Source organism: Callionymus lyra, chromosome 5, assembly GCF_982586985.1.
Source record: "Callionymus lyra chromosome 5, fCalLyr1.hap1.1, whole genome shotgun sequence".
Taxonomy (NCBI): domain Eukaryota; kingdom Metazoa; phylum Chordata; class Actinopteri; order Syngnathiformes; family Callionymidae; genus Callionymus; species Callionymus lyra.
Window position 1 is genome coordinate 3,783,083 of NC_141822.1, and position 24,787 is coordinate 3,807,869.

The 24,787-nt window shown below is 40.5% G+C and overlaps 2 protein-coding genes across 4 annotated transcripts in view; both read right to left on the bottom strand.

The window, feature by feature from the left end:
• Positions 1–24,787, bottom strand: part of LOC148079066 (protein FAM222A-like) — a 58,149-nt gene that overhangs the window by 30,254 nt on the left and 3,108 nt on the right. The gene's annotated exons all lie outside the window — the stretch shown is intronic.
• On the bottom strand, positions 3,534–5,559 carry LOC148079067 (tripartite motif-containing protein 16-like). Its single transcript, XM_087792346.1, has one exon. The coding sequence runs from the start codon at positions 5,557–5,559 to the stop codon at positions 3,931–3,933; it is 1,629 nt and encodes a 542-aa protein (XP_087648472.1). The 3' UTR covers positions 3,534–3,930.

Sequence of the window (24,787 nt, forward strand, 5' to 3'; positions counted from 1 at the left end):
ATTATTCATACTTGTGTTTCCTGGTAACTCAAAAGAACTAATACCACCAAAAAAAATAAAAATATGATTAAACATTTTCTTCTGCAATCGCTCCATATTGAAATTCACTTTCAGTTGAACCAGCCAAGAAAGCGAGTTAAGAAAAGCAATTTCACTCGACGTCCAGCTCTTCCATCTGTTCGGGTATAAAAGCAGCTTTTTTTTTTTTCTTTTTTTTTGGTGGAAAACATGATCAACCTTCTTCTGTCAGCTGCAATCACACAGATGCTTTACAAGACTTCCTGTAGCCTTCGGCATGTGCTGCAATTTGCGAGCAACCCTGAGACCCCGGCCGTCCACGTCCGAGTATTTACGGCCGTATTGACCGAAGTGACAAAGAGCCGTGAGGATTTTAAAGAACGACATTTCTGATTGAATCCAGGAGACGACAAGAATCAAATCTGGAGAAGCTGGAAAACAACCGGAAAATGTTGGACTTCCACGTCCATTTTTTCTGGATCAATGTTTCAAGACGGATCGCGTCGGCGGGTTCAGGACGGACCGAAGTTGAGGTGAACTATCACTTTATGGAATGCACTATACACTATACATATACACCATACTTAAATTAAAGCTAATAGATAATCAAAATATAAAGTATAAATTACTCGCTTGATCTAAGAGCGAATACGTTTGATCAACATTCACAATCAACATTCCACTCAGACTGATTCACACAGTTTCAAGACAAGCTCGGATCAGAATTAGACACGACGCCGGTTATTTAAAACATCCGTTTATCTGCAAATCACACCTTAAATCGTAGATCAAAGAACGAAGCAAGACACGCCGGGAAAGGGGGGCTAAAAGAAGGAAACCCTCACCCGAGAACATTTGAATGATTAGATTACAAGAAAACAAATCAGGATGTCTCTCTACGGGGAATTGGAACACAGGGAACTTGAAAGAACTATTTGGCCGGAAAGGACAACCCCCTGGGCGGGAAATTTGCCTTAAATATAGCGAATGAATCCAGGAGACGACAAGAATCAAATCTGGAGAAGCTGGAAAACAACCGGAAAATGTTGGACTTCCACGTCCATTTTTTCTGGATCAATGTTTCAAGACGGATCGCGTCAGCGGGTTCAGGACGGACCTGACGGCTCACGAGGTCGACCCCCGACCCCCCACTTCGCTCGTCATCGTGCGATTCTCCCGCAGACGAAGGATTGTCGCAGGAAATGAGACGCTGCCTCCGACAGGAGACGGCGCCCGTCAGCGATGATGATGCAAGCAAACGTCGAGGCAGAAAAGTCGGCTCCAGGAATATTTCATTGATAACCAGCTTTGACATTCTCTTTGATTATCAGCAAGAGTCAGCACTTTTAAATGCTCTCCGTGCAAAAAGTGAAGAGAACCCGCAGCGGTCGTGCTTTGAGACGCACCTGGAAGAAGTACTTTCCAAGTACTGTCAGTGAAAGTACATCGTCACTGGTCAAACTCTCACTTTGAGAGAAATAAACAGATTTAAACTGACGTCCATCCAACCCTGACTCGATGCATCAGTACAAGATTATATATAATATTTAAGGAGCATTTTAAATATTTTCAATTCCCCAAGAATCAACAGTATACCAAGTATCTTCATTCTGTACTTACTAAATTAAAAAAACGATTTAATGTGATGCAATCAAACTTCTGTAAAAATGTAAGTACATCTTTAGTAAACTACGATGCTGCACAGCAAGGATCTGGAGTTCAACTTCCAGAGGCTCTGTAGTATTTCTCTGCGAGGCTCTGTAGTATTACCCTGCAGGCCTCAGTAGTATTACTCCCAAAGCTCTGTAGTATCACTCCCAAAAGCTCTGTAGCATTACCCTGCAGGCCTCTATAGTATTACTCCCAAAGGCTCCATACTATTACTCCCCAAGGCTATGTAGTATTACTCTCCAATAATCCCTAATTCTATTACTCCACAAGAATCCCTAGTATTGCTCGTGAGTCTTCCACTTTAGTATTAGTTCGCAAGGCTCAGTAGTCTCGAGCCTCAGGAAGCAATACTACACTGTCACAATTCATTTTTGATATTAAGCGATATCAAGCAACAACAAAACTAAAACAGAATGTAAATATAGTTACACACATGTTGCATCAGTCCATGCAAAGTAAGAGTTGACTAAGGACGAGAGGATACAGTGAGTCCAGCAGCTTTTAAATGGACATATTTTAGTTTGAAAACAAATGAAAAGCAGTTACGAATTCATCAAGAGTCATGTGGTCTGTAAATACTACAACACCAGAGTCAAGTACTGGACAATACTACACATATATACTTGTTACTACACTATCACAACACCAGAGTCAAGTACTGGACAATACTACACATATATACTCGTTACTACACTATCAAAACACCAGAGTACACACACACACACACACACACACACACACACACACACACACACACACACACACACACACACACACACACACACACACATATACACACTCATACACACAAACACACTGTAAATAATTTTTTTAAAGATTTTAATTAAATATGTTTTACATTGAAAGGTACATTTTGTATAAACACAGTATATATATTGGACAAAATAATCTAATATATTTATCTTCTTAATTAAGACTTATATTCTATACAAAAACATGTTTATACATCAGAACCAGAATTATTATTATTTCAATTGCTAGTGAATTGTTCCACCAACAGTAAAAAAAACAACATTAAACATAAATAAAAATGTAATTATGTATAAAGTGCAGAAAATGTTCAAAATGGAAAGTATGGACTGTTGCACTAATTTTGTGTTATTTGTATTAATTTATTCATTATTAACATGTACTTTTGTGTTGTCACCACATAATATCCACGGTTGTGTTTACAACAATAAAAGTAGTTTTGATTGTGATCTTAGAACGAAGGTGTAAGAAAGTAAATATAAAGATGTCGATGTTATATTGAATAAACCAAAGAATATTGCATTTAGAAAATGTGTTTTTGAATTATTGGAATTAAAATATTGAACTCAATGTGTCAAATAAATATATAATCTATATATTTATATATTTAGAATAAATGATTCAAAAAGATAATTCATTGGTTTAGATTAACATTTCAATAAGAACAAATAATCAATCAATCAAGTTTATTGATAAAACACTTTAAAAACAACAGTCGATACAAAGTGTTGAACAATGACATGAAAGTACTAAGAAAGCAGTTAAAACACAAAAATAAAACAATATCAAATAAAACAAGTCAAAAGCACTAAAAACAGCTCAGAGTCTCATGCTGTGTTAAAAGAGAATAAAAGTGTGTTTTAAGAGGAGATTTGAGTGAATAAAAATCAATGTTTCTATATGTACATTTTTAAAATACAGCATAACTCAACATAACACTGAATCCAAGGATCTGGTTTCTCTGATACAAGATATAGTTTGTGTTGAACTCATTTTCATCTTTACTTCTTTGGAGAAAATCTTTTTTTCACAAAATCAAATTCCTTTCAGACGGTAATATTGAATCCAAACCAAATGTACATCAATTCTTCTTCTTTCTGACTCCTCGTGGACGACTGGCTGTGTAAGTGTGTGTATTGTCAAGAATCTGATGATACGTATCACGATACAGAGGCAACCATAACATCCAATGAGATACTGTAGTAACCAGGATATATTTGTAGTACTGTGGAGTACTTGAGTAACGACTGCTGCCATCATCACCGGATCATGAAGGTGTTTATTAAAGAAGATTTAAAGAAGACTCGTCATCATCAGGAACAATCCAATCACAGAGGTTCTAATCCAGTCACATGACGTCACTGTGTCTTCACTGCGGCACAAACGACAAACGTTCTCAGAGACGTTCATCCAAACATTGAAGCTTCATGTGATGATGTCACTCCTGGAGACTCACAATCTCACTGTCGTCTACTTCAGCTTCACAAACTCACACGAGGATGAAAAATAATTAACCCTGACTCCAGCGTGAAGAGGTTGAGTGAAGCTGGTCTGGACTCTGTGGAGGAGAGTCATGGTCTCAGAGACGCTGTAGAAGGACAGAAGACCTGCAGAGTGATCCAGGTACACCCCCACTGTGGAGGGTCCGACACTGGAGACTATAGTTTCGATGTTGTTGTGTATAAATAAACAACCAGAGTCGTGACAATATAAACTCCAAGATTTGTCATTATATCCAAATATACCTTCATCTCCTGATCTGCTGATGTTCTTGTATGAAACTGATACATCAACATCTCCTTCTGTTCTCTTCACCTCCCAGTAACAACGTCCAGTCAGAGACTCTTGACTCAAGACCTGAAGAGAATTGAATCTGTCTGGATGATCAGGACGAGGCTGATCTTCTTCCATGTTTGTCACTTTCTTGTTTCCTTCAGACAACATCAACCATGACTGTGCAGTGTTTGGATCCAGAGTGATGTCCTGTGAGTGTGTGAGGAACTGCTCTCTGGTCTCTTGATGGAACATCATTGAGATGTCGGTCCACATGTCTCTCAGAAGGTCCTGGACTTGGTCTCTGCAGGCTGACACGGCTGCTGTTACTTCCTGGAAGCGACGGTGAGTTTGCTCAAGGGTCGTGGAGGAGGTCGTGTCTTCACTGACCTCTGAGAGTGAGGTCGTGTCTTCACTGACCTCTGAGAGTGAGGTCCAGTTCTGCAGGAAGATGGTGTGACTGTCGGTGAGTGACAGCTGCTGCAGCTCAGCCTCTTTCTTCTTCAGCTCAGAGATCTCCTGCTCCAGCTGCTCCTGACGTCCTCGGACTCGAGCGTCTTCAGTCTCCTGCAGAGATCTGATCTGCTGCTCCACGTCAGGCATTCTTCTCTGGATCATCTGGATCATCTGGACGAGGGTCTCCTGACTGTCCTTCACTGCTTCCTCAGCAGAGACTCTGATGTTCTTCTGCTCCTGCTGGAGCAGCTTCACTTCCTTCTCTCTCTTCTGGATCTTCTGCTTGATCCTTCCTTGACTCTGATCCAGGTCTTTGTCTCTCTCCCTCCTCTCTGCTGTGGTCGAGACGATGTCATGATCTTTGTGTTGGTCCACACAGAGAGAACAGATGAGCTGCTGATCAGAACGACAGAACATCTTCTTCTCCTCCTCGTGTTCAGAGCAGATCATCTCCTGGAGCTGCTTGGACGGCTGGACCAGCTTGTGTCTCCTGAAGGCCGGAGCTTCTCGATGAGGCTGAAGATGTTCCTGACAGTAGGAGACCAGACACACCAGACAGGACTTGAGGGCTTTCATCTTCCTCCCAGTGCAGGCGTCACAGGTCACATCTTCAGGTCCAGCAGAGCAGAGGTCCTCAGCTGCTCCAGTCTTCTTCAGCTCCTCCACTAACTCTGCTAACACAGTGTTCTTCTGGAGGACAGGTCTCTCGCTGAAGCTCCGTCTGCACTGAGGACACTCGTAGATGTTCTTCTCCTGCCAGTGACCTTCAACACAGGTCTTACAGTAGTTGTGTCCACAGTGAAGAGTGACTGGATCCTTCAGTAGATCCAGACAGATGGAACAAGACAACAGATCAACTCTAGTCTCCATGTCTCTGCGACTGAAACACTCCTTCAAAGGTGAACTCTTTTAGAGTCTCAGTCACAAGTCTCTGCCACGATCTGCTCGACCTGTTGATCCACATATTATCAAACTTCCTGGAAACCAACTGTTGTTCAGAACAAAGTCCTCAACACACCTTGATTCTAAAACACACACACACACACACACACACACACACACACACACACACACACACACACACACAATAACCACCAACATAACCACAAACTTCTCTGACGTGGTGTGAAAGCGCTGAGATTGAAACAAACATGACCTTTGAACTCTTAACTCACCACTTCTACCATGATAGTGTGTGTTCTCGACAGTAGCTCGACCCCTTATCTGCACTCGAGAGGTTAAGCTGCGACTGCGTAACACAACTTAAAGGCAGGTCCTAGACGTTGATCATCAGCCACAGAGCCTCAAGTGGTCACTAATGGACTGTGAAGGACTGTTATGAAGCCGTCGCTGGGCGAGTGTAGGGATGAAGTGGGCAACAGGAAGGGGCGAGAGCAGGAAAGGTCGTGACATTTGCAAAGTTATCCAGCGTTATGTTATATCAGGATCGTTACAAACACAATCATGTTAAGTGTTTCCACACTGGTGGTCCAGAGGCACGAGAACTCAAGTGGGAATCAGTCGGAGATCTTCTCACTGGTACCAAGGTTCACTACTGCCTTCCATACTTGTTTTTATACTCGTTTTACAAGGTAGGAAACGGTTTTCTTTGTGCACAAATACAACAAAGTTGGTAAAAATGTCATGTTTAAAACTGCAACATTAAATATACTGTAAAAAAATATATATATATACTATACTGAGCTGCAAAACGCCTCAATTAAAATGTTTAACCGAATAGTTAAACTTAAGAATCACTGTTATGATCAAAATCGACAAGACTTCGAACGAACATTAAAATTAACTTTTTCGTCCTTCACGAAATCAAAGCACAGGCAGAAGTAAACGTAGATTTAAATATTACGAGACGACTCAACCCTTACTGGGGGATAGAAGAACGTCACAGGCATCTTGTACAATCCCTTTAAAATGCCTGCATGGACCTATAAGGGAGCGTCACCTTCCAACCGTCCATCTTTTTTCTTAGCGACGTAGGCGATTTGAGATACAGCATTAAACTTGCATAATATTTAATCATATAATAAGGTTAATAAAGTGTACCGTATTTTCCGCACTTTTAGGCGCACCTTCAATGAATGGCCTATTTTACATGTTTTACCCTATTTAAGTGTTTTCATAAATAGTTGGCACTGGATTATAAGGCGCATAGAATAAAAGATAAACGTTTGACTGGGGTTGTGTTATCATCCTCTAGATAAAGCTGTGCTAAAGGGAACGTCAACAAAACAGTCAGATAAAGTCAAACTTTAAGCGTCTGACAACTTTGTTCACTCCCATGGTAACGATGTTCAAATGATGTTTAAAAGGCTTCAAGCAGCAGCGCGTGAGACTGGTGTTGTGAGACAAATGTTGAGCAGCAGAGAAGTTGAGCGCGTGTATGACGGCTAGAGCGCATGTATGACTGGTTGAGTGCGCAGCAGAGTGATTTTGCGCAAAAAAAAACAAACAAACAAAACAAGGACGCCCAAGACACACCCGCTAAAACTGTTGGCAGTAATCTCACTCCATAGATGTCCGCTATGATGTGACGTGGGTTGTTAATCCCACCCACGGCGTGTCAGTTTAGTGATACGAAAGAACAAATCACCCACCAGGTAACGTTCATACATAAATCGCTATGGATTATTAGGCGCACTGTTGTTTTTGGGGAAAATTAAAGGCTTTTAAGTGCACCTTATAGTGCGGAAAATAAGGTATCCATCCATTTGAGCGACAGAGCTCCAATGTAGTTTAGAACATTCACGCGATGGTAGCACTACTAAGATAGTATATAAAAAAATGATCTTAGTAAGAATATCTCTTAAGGACCCCTGTAGCACTGTAGGAGAACCAAGGAGTCAAGTTCCCTTTATAAATATAGATGCATGTGAACCCATCAGAACAACTAAACGGATCTGGTAACCTCGTATCAACGGTAGAATTATCAAGTCTTGATAACAGGGTCAACCTCTGGGCACAGAAACCTGGCCCCGGAAGACAAACATGTTTTGATACTTTTGGTTCTACCAACGTGTTTCAGTCGGTGCCACAAAAGAAGTTCTTTGATTTCTAATTTAAGGTCTTTGGCTTATCTGTAAAAAATAGAGACAATCTGGAGCAATTACCTGACAGGAAGACGAGAAAAAGAAGGTCTAAAAAAATCCTCCAGTCTTTCTTCTTCATATCCCGCCGCCCCCACTCCGGCGCTCAACATCTGTCCCATGACGACAAGCCCACTTTAGACGGCTCGGTCCAGCCCGGTCTCATCTGAGCTGAGAGCCTCAATAAAGTCAGACTCCATTTGGAGATTTTATAACAATCCTTCCATTACCACACAACTGTCAGGAGGGAAGAAGAAGGAGAAGAAGAAGAGAGCAACACGATCTCCTGGGAAATACCTTCATGAGCCAAGAATGAGACGTTCAGTGAATTCAAGCGTCTTGTGTTTCCATGAATAATTTAACGGTCACAAACTTAATTATACTTGTGATAAAAACGTATGTAAACAAAACATCACAGACGCCAAAATACTCAATAAATGATCTGGTTTAAAACAGAATTGACTTCTGATCATAGAGATATTTTTTATCCTTATAAAATATTATCTTTTTGACTCTGTATTTTAATTTTAGTTCTGAATATAACTGAACAAAATGATAACATAAACAATTGTTTTGAATGTTTTGCCATTAAACGTTGTACATTTTGTGTGTTATTGTCACGACTTCAGCGTGTACGGGTCAACAAAATAAACTATTCCCAATGAAAACTGAAAAACTATAAAAGCTACAAAAGAGACAAATCCCACGTTGATCATTTGGAATTGTATCTACATTTAAAAGTTTGAATGTTGTTTCTACGTGAACGTATGCCAGAGCGGGAGATTTTTGAAAGACGTCAAAGATTTGAAACTTTTTTGAGCTCGTCCCGTTCGTTCTTTATGGGAAATTTATCGCAGTTTTTCGCAATTTACGTCGGGAAAAATGTATAGTCAGGTGAGAAAAATAATAGTAGTGCAAGTCTGATCCAGCCGCAAGTTTTGAGATATTTATATATGATATATATATACATCTTTATCTGATATCTATATCAGTAATTGTGTTTTATATATATATATATATATATATATATATATATATATAAAAATACTGTATAGGAGGTGTCCATAGTACCGATCACAGTCCACTAATAACTAGAAGATGTTGGTTTTACAGAAAATAAATTGGTTCAACAAGAAGGGAAAATTCTCTGTTGGATCAATCAAAAAAACAAGGACAAAATACAAATACAAAAACACTTCTAAGTTGACTTCTAAACACTGACTCACGGCCGTCAAACACACAACAAAAGGTCAAAGACACACAACACAGGCCAAACAGTTTGCAACAATGAGTTAACGTTGAAGAACTAAAGTCAACTCACGGACGTGCAGAATAAACCGAAGCAGACCAATGAAGGTCGACGGCTCAAACTGAATAGCAGTGACCAGGATTGCTATTAGCGGCTCAGTTCTATCAGGTGTGAGGCAGGAGAGATGATCCAGGATTGGTGCAGGTGAAGATGAACCTGATCCACCAATCACTGTGCAGGTGGATCAGAGAGGCTCCACAGGAGCCAATCAAAAACCAGCACTGGAACACAACTATTTGCATATTAACATTAATAAAAATGGGCGGCGACGGGTCATAATAGCCGAGGGCCTTGACAACTACAATACACTCTTTGAAATATAATTATATTATATAAGTAATTGACAATTAAAATTAATCTGTCATGTCAATAAATCATTTCATTTTTGATGAGTCTCTATCTTTTGATGTTTCATTTTCAAATGTCACTTGAGTAAACTTGTTCTATTGCTTCCGCCTGTTCCTAACCTTAGTTATTTATGGGCTCCGCTCTCGTAACCTCTCGTTCGTCCAGATTTGAGAGCAACTTTATGAAGTAATAAGTTGAAAACCTGAGCTGTGTCTCAAACATACTTCTCTTAGTGCACTGGTTAGTTTGCATCAGGATAGTGTACGTACTAACTAGTAACTAATCCTCCACAGATAGTATGTCTCAAATCAAACTCTGCTGCTACACACTAACAGGAAATGATGCGACAGCTTCTTCTTCTACTACTATTTAAGGATGATTTCAACCAGCTGTAGACACCTGTAAGTATATGAATATATATATATATATATATGACGTGGTGTCCATCGATCCATACCCAGTTTTGTGGGTGTTTTAGTGACAATTGAGTGTGTATGGAGCACTACATGTACATACTAAGAATTGAGACGCACTTATGCACTTAAAATACTACGTTTACGTACACAAGTATGCGATAGACATAGATGGCCAGAGTTGGTACTAGTCGATGTTTAATGACACCAGAGTTGATACTAGTTGATGTTTAATGACACCAGAGTTGATACTAGTTGATGTTTAATGACACCAGAGTTGATACTAGTTGATGTTTAATGACACCAGAGTTGATACTAGTTGATGTTTAATGACACCAGAGTTGATACTAGTTGATGTTTAATGACACCCGAGTTGATACTAGTTGATGTTTAATGACACCAGAGTTGATACTAGTTGATGTTTAATGACACCAGAGTTGATACTAGTTGATGTTTAATGACACCAGAGTTGATACTAGTTGATGCTTAATGACACCCGAGTTGATACTAGTTGATGTTTAATGACACCAGAGTTGATACTAGTTGATGTTTAATGACACCAGAGTTGATACTAGTTGATGCTTAATGACACCAGAGTTGATACTAGTTGATGTTTAATGACACCAGAGTTGATACTAGTTGATGTTTAATGACACCAGAGTTGACACTAGTTGATGTTTAATGACACCAGAGTTGATACTAGTTGATGTTTAATGACACCAGAGTTGATACTAGTTGATGCTTAATGACACCAGAGTTGATACTAGTTGATGTTTAATGACACCAGAGTTGATACTAGTTGATGTTTAATGACACCAGAGTTGATACTAGTTGATGTTTAATGACACCAGAGTTGATACTAGTTGATGTTTAATGACACCAGAGTTGATACTAGTTGATGTTTAATGACACCAGAGTTGATACTAGTTGATGTTTAATGACACCAGAGTTGATACTAGTTGATGTTTAATGACACCAGAGTTGATACTAGTTGATGTTTAATGACACCAGAGTTGACACTAATTGATGTTTAATGACACCAGAGTTGATACTAGTTGATGTTTAATGACACCAGAGTTGATACTAGTTGATGCTTAATGACACCAGAGTTGATACTAGTTGATGTTTAATGACACCAGAGTTGATACTAGTTGATGTTTAATGACACCAGAGTTGATACTAGTTGATGTTTAATGACACCCGAGTTGATACTAGTTGATGTTTAATGACACCAGAGTTGATACTAGTTGATGTTTAATGACACCAGAGTTGATACTAGTTGATGTTTAATGACACCAGAGTTGATACTAGTTGATGTTTAATGACACCAGAGTTGATACTAGTTGATGTTTAATGACACCAGAGTTGATACTAGTTGATGTTTAATGACACCAGAGTTGACACTAGTTGATGTTTAATGACACCAGAGTTGACACTAGTTGATGTTTAATGACACCAGAGTTGATACTAGTTGATGTTTAATGACACCAGAGTTGATACTAGTTGATGTTTAATGACACCAGAGTTGATACTAGTTGATGTTTAATGACACCAGAGTTGATACTAGTTAATGTTTAATGACACCAGAGTTGATACTAGTTGATGTTTAATGACACCAGAGTTGATACTAGTTGATGTTTAATGACACCAGAGTTGACACTAATTGATGTTTAATGACACCAGAGTTGATACTAGTTGATGTTTAATGACACCAGAGTTGATACTAGTTGATGCTTAATGACACCAGAGTTGATACTAGTTGATGTTTAATGACACCAGAGTTGATACTAGTTGATGTTTAATGACACCAGAGTTGATACTAGTTGATGTTTAATGACACCAGAGTTGATACTAGTTGATGTTTAATGACACCAGAGTTGACACTAGTTGATGTTTAATGACACCAGAGTTGACACTAGTTGATGTTTAATGACACCAGAGTTGATACTAGTTGATGCTTAATGACACCAGAGTTGATACTAGTTGATGTTTAATGACACCAGAGTTGATACTAGTTGATGCTTAATGACACCAGAGTTGATACTAGTTGATGTTTGAGAATTATGAAATTAAAAGTAAAAGTAAATTCATATGAAAAGATTTTAAAGCTTACAATTTAAAAAACATCACGGCATAATTGCACTGATTTTAATTGAAGCTAATATATAATTTTTAATATTTGTGATTGACTGTAGAATACACGTGTTTCTTTATGTAAACTGTGAGGCGGTGAGATCTGAGACGCTGTGAAGCTCTTTGTGTTCTTTAACCGCAGACGTGATGTGGTCCCAGAAGAAAATGACACTGAAATAAATGTGTTGCTATATTTGTGCGAAACTTCATCAGCTCTTTACCGAGACGACGACTCCGGCAGATCCACTCAATTCCGTAAAGTCCCGATTTATTTCCGTCCCCGACTCGGATTTCAAAGCGTCCCCCGCGATTACGCCGAAGAACAGCATGTGACGCTGTTATTAAACTTTCCCTCTAATCACTCATTATCTTTATTGCTTCCAATTCTCTCCTATCGGCGTCTTCATCGCACGCTAATCCTCGTTCGTCATCATCGTTCCACTAGATTTTTCCCGTCTCGGAGCGGCGTCGGCGTTTCGGCGGCTCGTGAGATTACACCTAAATTAAAAGACGTGGACTCGTCTCCGTCGGGGAGATAAACAGCATGTGCTCCCCGGTCCGAACCGACCGACGCTTCCCTGATAAGGATGTTTTTGGCAGACATTTTGGGTCCACAACCCCCGCGGCCCCCCTGACGAGATGCGAGATGTTCTCACCCGGGGATGGTAAGACGGTAATTTGCGCGAGGATAACAAGGTCATCGGGGAGCAATAAGAGCAGTAATGGGACACTGTAATAGCTGCTCTACTTAAAGCGCCACATAATCTCACGCTGTAAATGTTGACTGAATTCTAAAGACAACGCACGGAGGTGCTCGTGAAGATCCAGTGATCCATCTTGTTACAGTCGACGGATTCAAACCTACCAGCACAGATATTCCATATATATATATATATTGACAAATGGAAACAGCCAGTTAAGATAAGGAAAGAACAGATTGTGTGTACAGTAGTCCCTCAATTATAACAGGTGTTACATTAGGAGTTTTTTACTTGTTTATTTATTCAACGTCAATTTTGTCGAACTCGCCAACTCAACAATGCGTATGAAGCGTCATCTCGCTCAACAACCCTACACTGAGAATTCTGAGCCGCTCTAGTAGAAGAACTCACATTTCTCCTTCAAACTCTTCACTGGCTGCTCTAGTAGAAGAACTCACATTTCTCCTTCAAACTCTTCACTGGCTGCTCTAGTAGAAGAACTCACATTTCTCCTTCAAACTCTTCACTGGCTGCTCTAGTAGAAGAACTCACATTTCTCCTTCAAACTCTTCACTGGCTGCTCTAGTAGAAGAACTCACATTTCTCCTTCAAACTCTTCACTGGCTGCTCTAGTAGAAGAACTCACATTTCTCCTTCAAACTCTTCACTGGTTGCTCTAGTAGAAGAACTCACATTTCTCCTTCAAACTCTTCACTGGCTGCTCTAGTAGAAGAACTCACATTTCTCCTTCAAACTCTTCACTGGCTGCTCTAGTAGAAGAACTCACATTTCTCCTTCAAACTCTTCACTGGCTGCTCTAGTAGAAGAACTCACATTTCTCCTTCAAACTCTTCACTGGCTGCCAGTTTCTTTCAGGATCATTTTAAAATTCTGGTTCTTACTTTCAGATCTATTCATGGTCAGACCTTCCATCAGTGACATTGTCCTTTTAAATAAACTGAACTGAACTGAACTGAACTGAACTGAACTGAACAGAACTGAACTGAACTGAACTGAACTGAACTGAACTGAACTGAACTTCACTGGACTGGACTGGACTGGACTGGACTGGACTGGACTGGACTGGACTGGACTGAACTGAACTGAACTGCACTGATCTGAACTGAACTGAACTGAACTGAACTGAACTGAACTGCACTGCACTGCACTGAACTGCACTGGACTGGACTGAACCGAACCGAACCGAACCGGACCGGACCGAACCGAACCAATCTGAACTGCACTGATCTGAACTGAACCGAACCGGACCGGACCGGACCGAACCAATCTGAACTGCACTGATCTGAACTGAACTGGACTGAACTGAACTGAACTGAACTGATCTTGACTTACTTAGAGTAACTGTGACCTGAATACCTGCCCTAACACTTTGACGCCCAGCCAACCAATCACAGGTGTCGATCACTTTCGACACAGCAACATAGACGTAAAATTAAAAATACAGCACAATAGCAACCGATCAGCCGTCACTCAACAGAGCCGTGCGTCGTAAGGCATCATGGGAGTTCACTGTTTTGTTTGGCACCATCAGTAAGGTGGGTGTGGCCATTAGAGTCGCTCGCGTCCAAGTGAATCACATGTTTGCAGCAGAAAGAACAAAGTAGATCAGCTTTGATGTTCTGTCGTTTGATCAAATACCTTCAAAGGTGTTTTCATTGTAACTAATAAACTAGTTAACTCTTAAACTGACTAATGTGCTTTCATGGTCTCACAACCTTTGATCGTTTAGAGCACAGGTGTCAAACCGGTCCAGTAAAGGGCCAGGGTGGTGCAGGTTTTTGTTCCAACCAGTCAAGCACACATGAGTTAACCAATCAGGCACCTGAAGACAGTAATCAATCAATTAGTCAGTCAGGTGTTGCTTGTTTAAGCCGACACCTGACTGGTTAACTCATGTGTGCTTGAGTGGTTGGAACAAAAACCTACACCACCCTGGCCCTTTACTGGACCGGTTTGACACCCCTGGTTTAGAGAGTCCGACCATAAATGATCACATATCCCGACACACAAGAGACACCATCGGTCACGATCGGTGTATTATTGACGTGCCGGACAAAATAAAAGCACTTTGTAAAACATTGTTTTGCTGACGCGACAGTAGCGGCGTGGGTGTGCTTAGGTGACGCCAGCTGGAGAGCAATGGTTTCTGCGAGCGCTTGACTGTCGAGGACCAACTGTTCTTTGGCTACTATTAGACCTGGCAGGCCGTGTGCTGGTGGCTCTAATAAAGCAGGGATGGGTTCAAACAGAAACGCTCCCGGGACGCACAGGCCCGCGTCGACATGTTCACTTAGACCCACATTGTTATTTTTGTATGTTGTTTCAATGGCACGTAAATCAATGGCAGCGTTTTGAAGTATCACGATAGTACTGAGTCCGAGCAGGTGGCAGGAGTATTACACAGCTTGCTCGCACAACACGCACAGTAGGAGTGGGCGACCGAGGCTTTAAACAGATTCACAGTAATCGACAGTAAGAAACAACATGATCGTCCATCGTTTCTCGTTATCAACAAACACTGACATCTTAGCTTGTGAGAATTAAAGTTGTTTCAGGTAAATTATTATTGGATTGCACTGTGTTTTTCTATGTACACAACACCAGAGTCAAGTACTGGACAATACTACACATATATACTTGTTACTACACTATCACAACACCAGAGTCAAGTACTGGACAATACTACACATATATTCTTGTAACTACACTATCACAACACCAGAGTCAAGTACTGGACAATACTATACATATATACTTGTTACTACACTATCACAACACCAGAGCAAAGTACTGGACAATACTATACATATATACTTGTTACTACACTATCACAACACCAGAGTAAAGTACTGGACAATACTATACATATATACTTGTTACTACACTATCACAACACCAGAGTCAAGTACTGGACAATACTACACATATATACTTGTTACTACACTATCACAACACCAGAGTCAAGTACTGGACAATACTACACATATATACTTGTTACTACACTATCACAACACCAGAGTCAAGTACTGGACAATACTACACATATATACTTGTTACTACACTATCACAACACCAGAGTCAAGTACTGGACAATACTACACATATATACTTGTTACTACACTATCACAACACCAGCGTTAAGTACTGGACAATACTACACATATATACTTGTTACTACACTATCACAACACCAGAGTCAAGTACTGGACAATACTACACATATATACTTGTTACTACACTATCACAACACCAGAGTCAAGTACTGGACAATACTACACATATATACTTGTTACTACACTATCACAACACCAGAGTCAAGAACTGGACAATACTACACATATATACTTGTTACTACACTATCACAACACCAGAGTCAAGTACTGGACAATACTACACATATATACTTGTTACTACACTATCACAACACCAGAGTCAAGTACTGGACAAGAATTATTTCAGGTAAATTATTATTAGATTGTACTGTGTTTTTGTATGTATTTGTGTGTGTTATTTTTATGTGACGTATCATGTAAACTGTCTGCATCTTTGTTGAGGACTACAGATGGAAAGTAACATTGAGCTAAATCTGGTGCAGCATCTTTTTAATGGAACTGCACATTGTCCTTTTAAATAAATAAACTGAAACTAAAAAACATGTCTGTTAAGACTTTATTTGAGTCACATACACACTGATACAAATACTTTATTTCAAGATATTCAAAGATAATCAAATGAAACCTGAATTGCTTTCAAACTGTAAAATAAAAATCAACAAATGGATGAGAAAACATTATTGTTCAGTTTCCTGTGTTTAGACGAATAATTATTGTTTGTTAGAATCTTGATATATCATCTAGAGGCTGGAAGTTAAGAGTATTTGATGATTTTTAAAATTATTTTATTGAAACGTATACTCTATTGACATATAAACCACAAACCGACTTGAGTATTGTTGAGTTGAGTATTAATACTGGTTTATTCAAAAAATATAGGGATATTTAATTGTATTAGTATTTTCTCACACTCTTATTACATTTAACTATACATTCACTTAGACGTCATTTTACAGAACCAGATCTTTTCTTTTATTGCCATTTGTTTGTGGTGTCAGTACAGAAAAACTTGTGAATGAAGCTCATACTTAAGAAAGAATTTACTTGAAAAAAAAGGCCAAAAACGTTACTTACGTTTCTGTTTTTGCAGTGAACATATAATAAAATGTTCCTTTCAATCTTTCTTATCCTGTTAAAACCATTAGATGTGTTCATTTGTGTCACCTTTCCTCCAATAAAGAAGGACATTTTTAAAAAGGTGTCCCGGCCTCGGGACGATCATTCACCCTGACTGGAAGCACTAAATTATCCAGGGAGTCAAGCACCTGTCTGACCTTCTGCCGTCATCCATCTCTGACCCGGAGCCCCATCGCGGGTCGCGGCGCAGATACAAGCTAATTGCCGAGCGAAACCTCGACCCGGTCGGACGAGAGAGAGAGAAGCCGCCTCGGCTCCTCTCAGTTAATAATTAGATGATAATGAAAAAGGTTTAAGATGAGCACCCTTTTCACTCCCGGGGTGGATTAGCATGTGAGTGCTATGTTAATGTCTTCTCCTTCCTTCCACTCCGGAACTGCAGCCATAGAAATGGCGAGAGAAAGGAAGAGAAGGAAGGCAGAGATGGATGATTGGGGGGAACATGAATGATCTGCTACAGAGACGTGTCTTTGACGGATCAAGACGTGGTCAATGAATAGAGACCCTCTCGCTGAATAATGAATTGTATCCAAGGCTTCTTTCTCCCCGTGATGAAGACCAGACAAGTCGTATGAAGAACGACAGGCGCAGCTGTTGGATTCATCTGCGCCCCCTTGATCCCCCTCCTCGATCCCGCTTATACATTTTTAATAGAATCTATTACTTGTGGATTAGTTGATAAGAGCTGGCCTGGTTAAATTCTGTAATAGTTTGCATAATTGGTATCAGAGGCGCACAGAGAAGCCCTTCGCTCTCTTTGTTCTGGTTTCCTGCTCGGAGCGAAGAGAAGGTTCAAATGGTTCACTTCTAACCAAACAGCCGCGAGTCTCTGCTGCGAAACCACGCGTCCCTCCGGCGGAACAAGAGCTTTCTTCTGTTCAGGAAGTCCACCGTCCTCAAATGTATGCCATATTAGAGCAGCCCCCACACTCTTCTGCGAGACGTATCATCCAAGGACTTCGGCGTCTTCAAACATCCGTGTTGCTCCATTTACATGTTTCCATATTAATGTTGATGTTTGTTCCGAGCACAAATTAACAGCTGTGGACATTTTTTTCTGAGACGACCAGATGTGATGAAGCTCTTTCTCTCCGTCTTTGAGTCGAATCAAATGATATTCTCTTCTCGATAAAAGATTGAATGAGAAATTCATCAAAAACTAAAAAAGTACTTTTATATCTGAAGGTTTATCTGAGTAAAATATAACATATTTGATAGAATACTATGTTTTTTTTTTAATGTAAAGACAGAAGATGTACTTAGTATTTCATGAGAGTGTGCTTTATGCAGATGACATGTTACTATCACGTCCTGGTTTGAATCCTTTGAGTCTCCCACAGTTGCCTTGTACCCTGTAATCTACATCGACCCACCCGCTACAAAAGCTCCACAGTATCAGCATCGATGTTCCAGATCCACCTTGTTCCTACATTTGTGTTTCTCGGCCAACAGAGAGAACAAAACTGGACACTGACGATGGCGTTTTCCACGACACATTTCCAATTCTACTCAAATCTTCAGTGTTTTCACCGGCGCTGCTACCTACTCCTCGTCACTTTGCACCCGACACAAAGACGAGAAAAACCTTTCGTCACAGGTTGCTCTGTCCAGTTCCTTCTGGACGTGTTCATCAGCAAGTTCATCTGACCGAGCCGACATTAGTAGGTAAGTAATATTTATAAAGGGTTTTTCTAGACCAGGGTCACAATGCGCTTAAACAATCAAAACAATACCCAATAAAATATAAGCTAAATAAAAGTGTGTTGAGATGTTTCTTGAAGGAGTCAGTAGATCATCAAACACAGATGTTTCTTGAAGGAGTCAGTAGATCATCAAACACACATGTTTCTTGAAGGAGTCAGTAGATCATCAAACACAGATGTTTCTTGAAGGAGTCAGTAGATCATCAAACACAGATGTTTCTTGAAGGAGTCAGTAGATCATCAAACACAGATGTTTCTTGAAGGAGTCAGTAGATCATCAAACACAGATGTTTCTTGAAGGAGTCAGTAGATCATCAAACACAGATGTTTCTTGAAGGAGTCAGTAGATCATCAAACACAGATGTTTCTTGAAGGAGTCAGTAGATCATCAAACACAGAGATGGTTCCAAAGCTTAGGAGCAACAGTCTGGAAGGATTTCTCTCAGGAACCATCAGTAGATTCTGATCCACAGACCTCAGAGCCCGAGCTGGGGTGTAAGTCTGGATCAGATCACTGTGGAAGGTCTGACCATGAATAGATCTGAAAGTAAGAACCAGAATTTTAAAATGATCCTGAAAGAAACTGGCAGCCAGTGAAGAGTTTGAAGGAGAAATGTGAGTTCTTCTACTAGAGCGGCTCAGAATTCTGGCTGCAGAGTTTAGTATGAACTGCAGGCGAGACACATCCTTCTGGTTTGGACACAAAATAAACTGTTACAATAGTGTCAACGACACGAACACATGGATTATAAGATCCAGATCAATAAATGAAAGGGTAGCTAACACTTTAAACTCAACAGAAATGGAGGTGAATAATGTTTGTTGATCACTTACAATATTACTGAGCCAGACCTGGCACGAACTGACTCATAGTCAGTTCTTAACCCAGGTCGAGATGGTCTAACCCGGTCACCAGCTCCTTACGAGGTAAGACTTGATGGACAGCTGGCCTCGCAATGGTTTTGGCAAGTAACCAACCAACTGCTGCTCCTGTAAGTCTTACCCGCTGAGCCCTGAAGTCAGATCAACAGTTTCCATGAGATGTTATCTCAGGTGATCCTTTGGGTGGTTTATTTAGAACGAGGGAATGTATTCTGACAGGAGGGAGTCGTCGACCTGCAACAAGATGGTGGGCGGTTTGATTTCCAGCAGGTAATACGGTTGGACCTTGAACCCTGAAATTGCTCTTGGCTGCCTTGACTCGAGCTCAGGAAAACCCCATTTCCCAGAAAAGAGAATAAAAAAACTGAAGCCTTTCACTTAGCCATGACCGATAAACTGCCTCAGAGGCAGAAAACGTTGTGTACTTCCTTGATATTTCTCTGCTCATAATTGTTTCGCTCGTTTATCCGTCCGTTTGATGAGTTTATGTGACACGAGCTTATTCTAACGACCCTTTATTTCCATTAACTCTGGCCACGGTCTCGCTCGATTTATCACCGTAGAGCGCGATAGCATCAAGAAATCCATTTCTCCGCGCGTCACTTTGTTGACTGACGCACGGTCTGCTTGTTAATTACGCCTCCAGCCAATTCACTTACTTCCTACGGACGACGGGGAAACGAAACACTCGTTTCTCAACATGAAAGGAAGCCGGAAATGCGGCGGTGGCTGTTTACCAGGTGCGCCTCGGACTCCCGGTCACGTGATCCGGGGAAAATAAGGCTTATCTTATCCCACTTGGACCGACCGTCAAAGGACTTTGAATATGTTTTGGGAAAACATTGACTTCAAAGCTTTTTCAAATGGTTTGATTTTTGCTTCTCGTATCTTTAGGGTTCGTTATTCGGCTCTTATCGTCTCCATCTCTTCTGTCGGTTCCAAGCCTGCAGGGAAACGAAGTGAATAAAAAACAGTTTCTGTGGTTAATCCTCGCTCGGTAAACAGCGGCAACACCTTCCCCTCATTAAAAAGCATCTCTGACTGTGGGATTATCTAATGATACGTTTCCGCCCGAGCGTGAAGACGAGTCTTTCATCTCCGAGGCTCTACAGATGTCGTCTCCGCCGCCGTGATCCCGACCATAATGCGCCGATTGCAATCTGAACTAATGACCATCGCTGTAGACAAAATAAAAACGACTCGGGTTCCAAACAGCCCCGAGGACCTCCTTCTCCGGTGACCCCCAGAGGCCCCAGTCTTTAACCTCCCACCCCTCCGACCCCCTTCCACCGTCTTTACCCTCTTTATCCCGTTGGAATTAAAAAGACCAATTAGACAGATTTCCAAAGATGGTAAGCGGCCTGTAATTACACGCGACATCTCTGCGCAGATAGAGGTGCTTTACTCTGGGCGTGTGAGCAGAAAAGAATGCGAAGATCTCCTCGTCAGACGGGCGTGAATGTTGCTCGAGACGATTCCACCGTCGGCCTTTCAACCGTGAGCTGGAAACTCACCGTGTGCTTAAGTGAAACCGCTAAACTGTGAGACTTAAATGCATGAGGTGGCGGCGGAGACGAGATCCTTAATGGGTTCTCGCTCGCCGGGTCTTCGTCATCATCATGGGCGTCATAGCTCAGATGGTAGAGTGGTTGACTCGCGGTCTGAGAGGTTGAGGGTTCGATCCCAGTTCGGACGAGACTGCGGCGTTGTGTCCCTGAGCAAGACACTTCAGGACCAGAAGACAATCGTCCTCTCTCTTTGCACTTGATGGATCTACTGACTCCTTCAAGAAACATCTGTGTTTGATGATCTACTGACTCCTTCAAGAAACATCTGTGTTTGATGATCTACTGACTCCTTCAAGAAACATCTGTGTTTGATGATCTACTGACTCCTTCAAGAAACATCTCTGTGTTTGATGATCTACTGACTCCTTCAAGAAACATCTCTGTGTTTGATGATCTACTGACTCCTTCAAGAAACATCTGTGTTTGATGATCTACTGACTCCTTCAAGAAACATGTGTGTTTGATGATCTACTGACTCCTTCAAGAAACATGTGTGTTTGATGATCTACTGACTCCTTCAAGAAACATCTGTGTTTGATGTTCTACTGACTCCTTCAAGAAACATCTGTGTTTGATGATCTACTGACTCCTTCAAGAAACATCTGTGTTTGATGATCTACTGACTCCTTCAAGAAACATCTGTGTTTGATGATCTACTGACTCCTTCAAGAAACACCTGTGTTTGATGATCTACTGACTCCTTCAAGAAACATCTGTGTTTGATGATCTACTGACTCCTTCAAGAAACACCTGTGTTTGATGATCTACTGACTCCTTCAAGAAACACCTGTGTTTGATGATCTACTGACTCCTTCAAGAAACACCTGTGTTTGATGATCTACTGACTCCTTCAAGAAACACCTGTGTTTGATGATCTACTGACTCCTTCAAGAAACACCTGTGTTTGATGATCTACTGACTCCTTCAAGAAACACCTGTGTTTGATGATCTACTGACTCCTTCAAGAAACATCTGTGTTTGATGATCTACTGACTCCTTCAAGAAACACCTGTGTTTGATGATCTACTGACTCCTTCAAGAAACATGTGTGTTTGATGATCTACTGACTCCTTCAAGAAACACCTGTGTTTGATGATCTACTGACTCCTTCAAGAAACATCTGTGTTTGATGATCTACTGACTCCTTCAAGAAACATCTGTGTTTGATGATCTACTGACTCCTTCAAGAAACATCTGTGTTTGATGATATACTGACTCCTTCAAGAAACACCTGTGTTTGATGATCTACTGACTCCTTCAAGAAACACCTGTGTTTGATGATCTACTGACTCCTTCAAGAAACATCTGTGTTTGATGATCTACTGACTCCTTCAAGAAACATCTTAAGACGTTTTTATTTGTTCAGGCTTTTCCTTGATTTTCTGGAACTCCTGTTGTGTTATCAGTTTTATCTTGATCTTTTAAGTATATACTTTATTGAATATTGTTTTGATTGTTAAAGCGCTTTGTGACCCTGGTCTGGAAAAGCGCTATACAAATTAAAATGACTTACTTACTTACTAACTTTACCCTGATTGCTCCTGATGGTTGAGCTGGCGCGCATTGCAGCCTACTCCCATCAGTGTGTGATTGTGTGTGTGAATGGGTGAATTTGTAACTTAGTGTAAAGCGCTTTGAGTGCTGAATAAGCATAGAAAGCGCTATATAAGTAAGAGCCATTTACCATCATCGCACAAGAGGTCGTTCTCGTGGTGAAGCCGGCTTCGCTCCGTGACTCGTCGACTCCAGACGGATCGGGGAAACTTTCACGATAAATCAGAGCTCACTTTCACTCAGCGAGGAGAAGCGAGAAGGGAAAACAGGCCGACAAATGACAAATCCCTTCTCTTCTTAAGAGTCTGAGTTAGTGGCTGTGAGATCAGAACCAGAACCCCACGGGACACCTGAGCATCCAGCGCTCACATCTCAGACGACGAGGAGGAGAGAAGCGAGAGACTTCAGCGACGCTAAATTAGAACCAAGACGCTTCTTTTGAAAAACCCACCCGAACTCGTGGGGTGAGACACATGTGTCCAGAGGTTTCCTTGGAATGATTCAGAAACACACCAGAGATTTACCAAAAGCTGCAAAAACATGGAAGGATTCTTCTCCGGCGCCGACACACCTGAGACGCATCCATAATTCATGGCATCCAATCACCATATTTCTGCCTTCAAATCTATAGCACTCGCACAAAAAAGTGTCTACACGGGAATAAATACATGTTCTAAAATCTTATTAAAGCACTTTTTGTAACATAATGAGGGACGATTGTAGGTCCAGGCTCTCGACCGGGGGGGGGGGGTTAACCTGGTGAGGCCGCGGGAATTTGGTTAACAAATGCAGTTGTTAACTCTGAGCGAGATAAAAGATAAGATGGTCCTTTATTTGTCCCACACTCAGGAATGTTGGGTTGTTACTCGGGGCTTGTGTTGGCAAGAATCTGGTGATACTATACTGCAATATATTGTGATACTATATCAACAAACGTATATATAAACAGTAGCTGAAGTACCTGGCTTTTTAAATAAGATAACTTAGACCCTAAAGATGGTCAAAATGTTGGAGGTCTTTGAGCTTTTAAACGGCAGTTACTTGGTTAATATTTGAGCCAAAGAGCTCTAATGTTTCTTTTGTTTAAAACCTTCTCTGAAATGAGACCAAGAAAAGTACCCTGTTAACGCCATTGTTGAACTTATAATCCTGTTTACTTTCATTCTTTTAGGCTTTATTGGGAGGACGAATAAAGGTCAAAATCAAAAATCACAGACCAGTTCATGGAACCTTGTAGCAACCTTGAGAGAACGAAGCCGACCTAAGTTACACTAGATATACAGTAGAATGTTTGTGTGTTTTTGTTTTTATTTATTTGAGTACTAATGTTTATTTTTGACCAAATCATGCATTATTATTTGATATTAATTTTAATATGTGTACTTGAAGTTTAATCGTATGCAGTGGTTGGTATTACAATTTCCTCAGTGGCTATCAAAAATACAAAACTAAAACAAAATAGAGCTAAATATGCTAAAAATAATACTTTTAATTCATAATATATAATTATCTCCCTGAACTATGCTCTTTATATTTGCTCTTTGTTCTTTTCATTTGCACTTTGTTCTTGTTCTTGCTTTTATGAAACTTCTATCGTCTGCTGTGAACTGAAAACCTAACCTTCCCAAGGAGATTTACAGAGGGATTAATAAAGTCTATTTAATCTAATCTAATCTAATAATGTATATAACTTTTATAACCCTGATGTAAGATAACTTTTTTCCTAATATTCCTTTACGCAGCATATTTCTGAAGGTCAATAAATACTTGCGAAATAACAGACGCGGAGGAAAAAAGTCATATTTAACGACTAGTAATTAAGTATTTAAAGTAAGTATTAAGTATTTAAAGTTTGCACACGTGTGATCTAATGTGTATTTAATACTTCTGTGATCTTCCTGCCGTGACGACTCGAACGTGTCCTCCGTGGGAAGAACACTTCTTATCTTATCTATCGGATTCTTTTGCCCTAATTAAAAAGAGCCTCCAGGGAGCAAAAGTGTTGTTTTTTTTTACTAGTTTGAAACAAGCGATAATAAAAAAGCTTCAATTGCAGGTTTTTCTCATTCATGTGACGCCCCATGACCGCCGGGTAATAAAGGATCTGGCACAGAC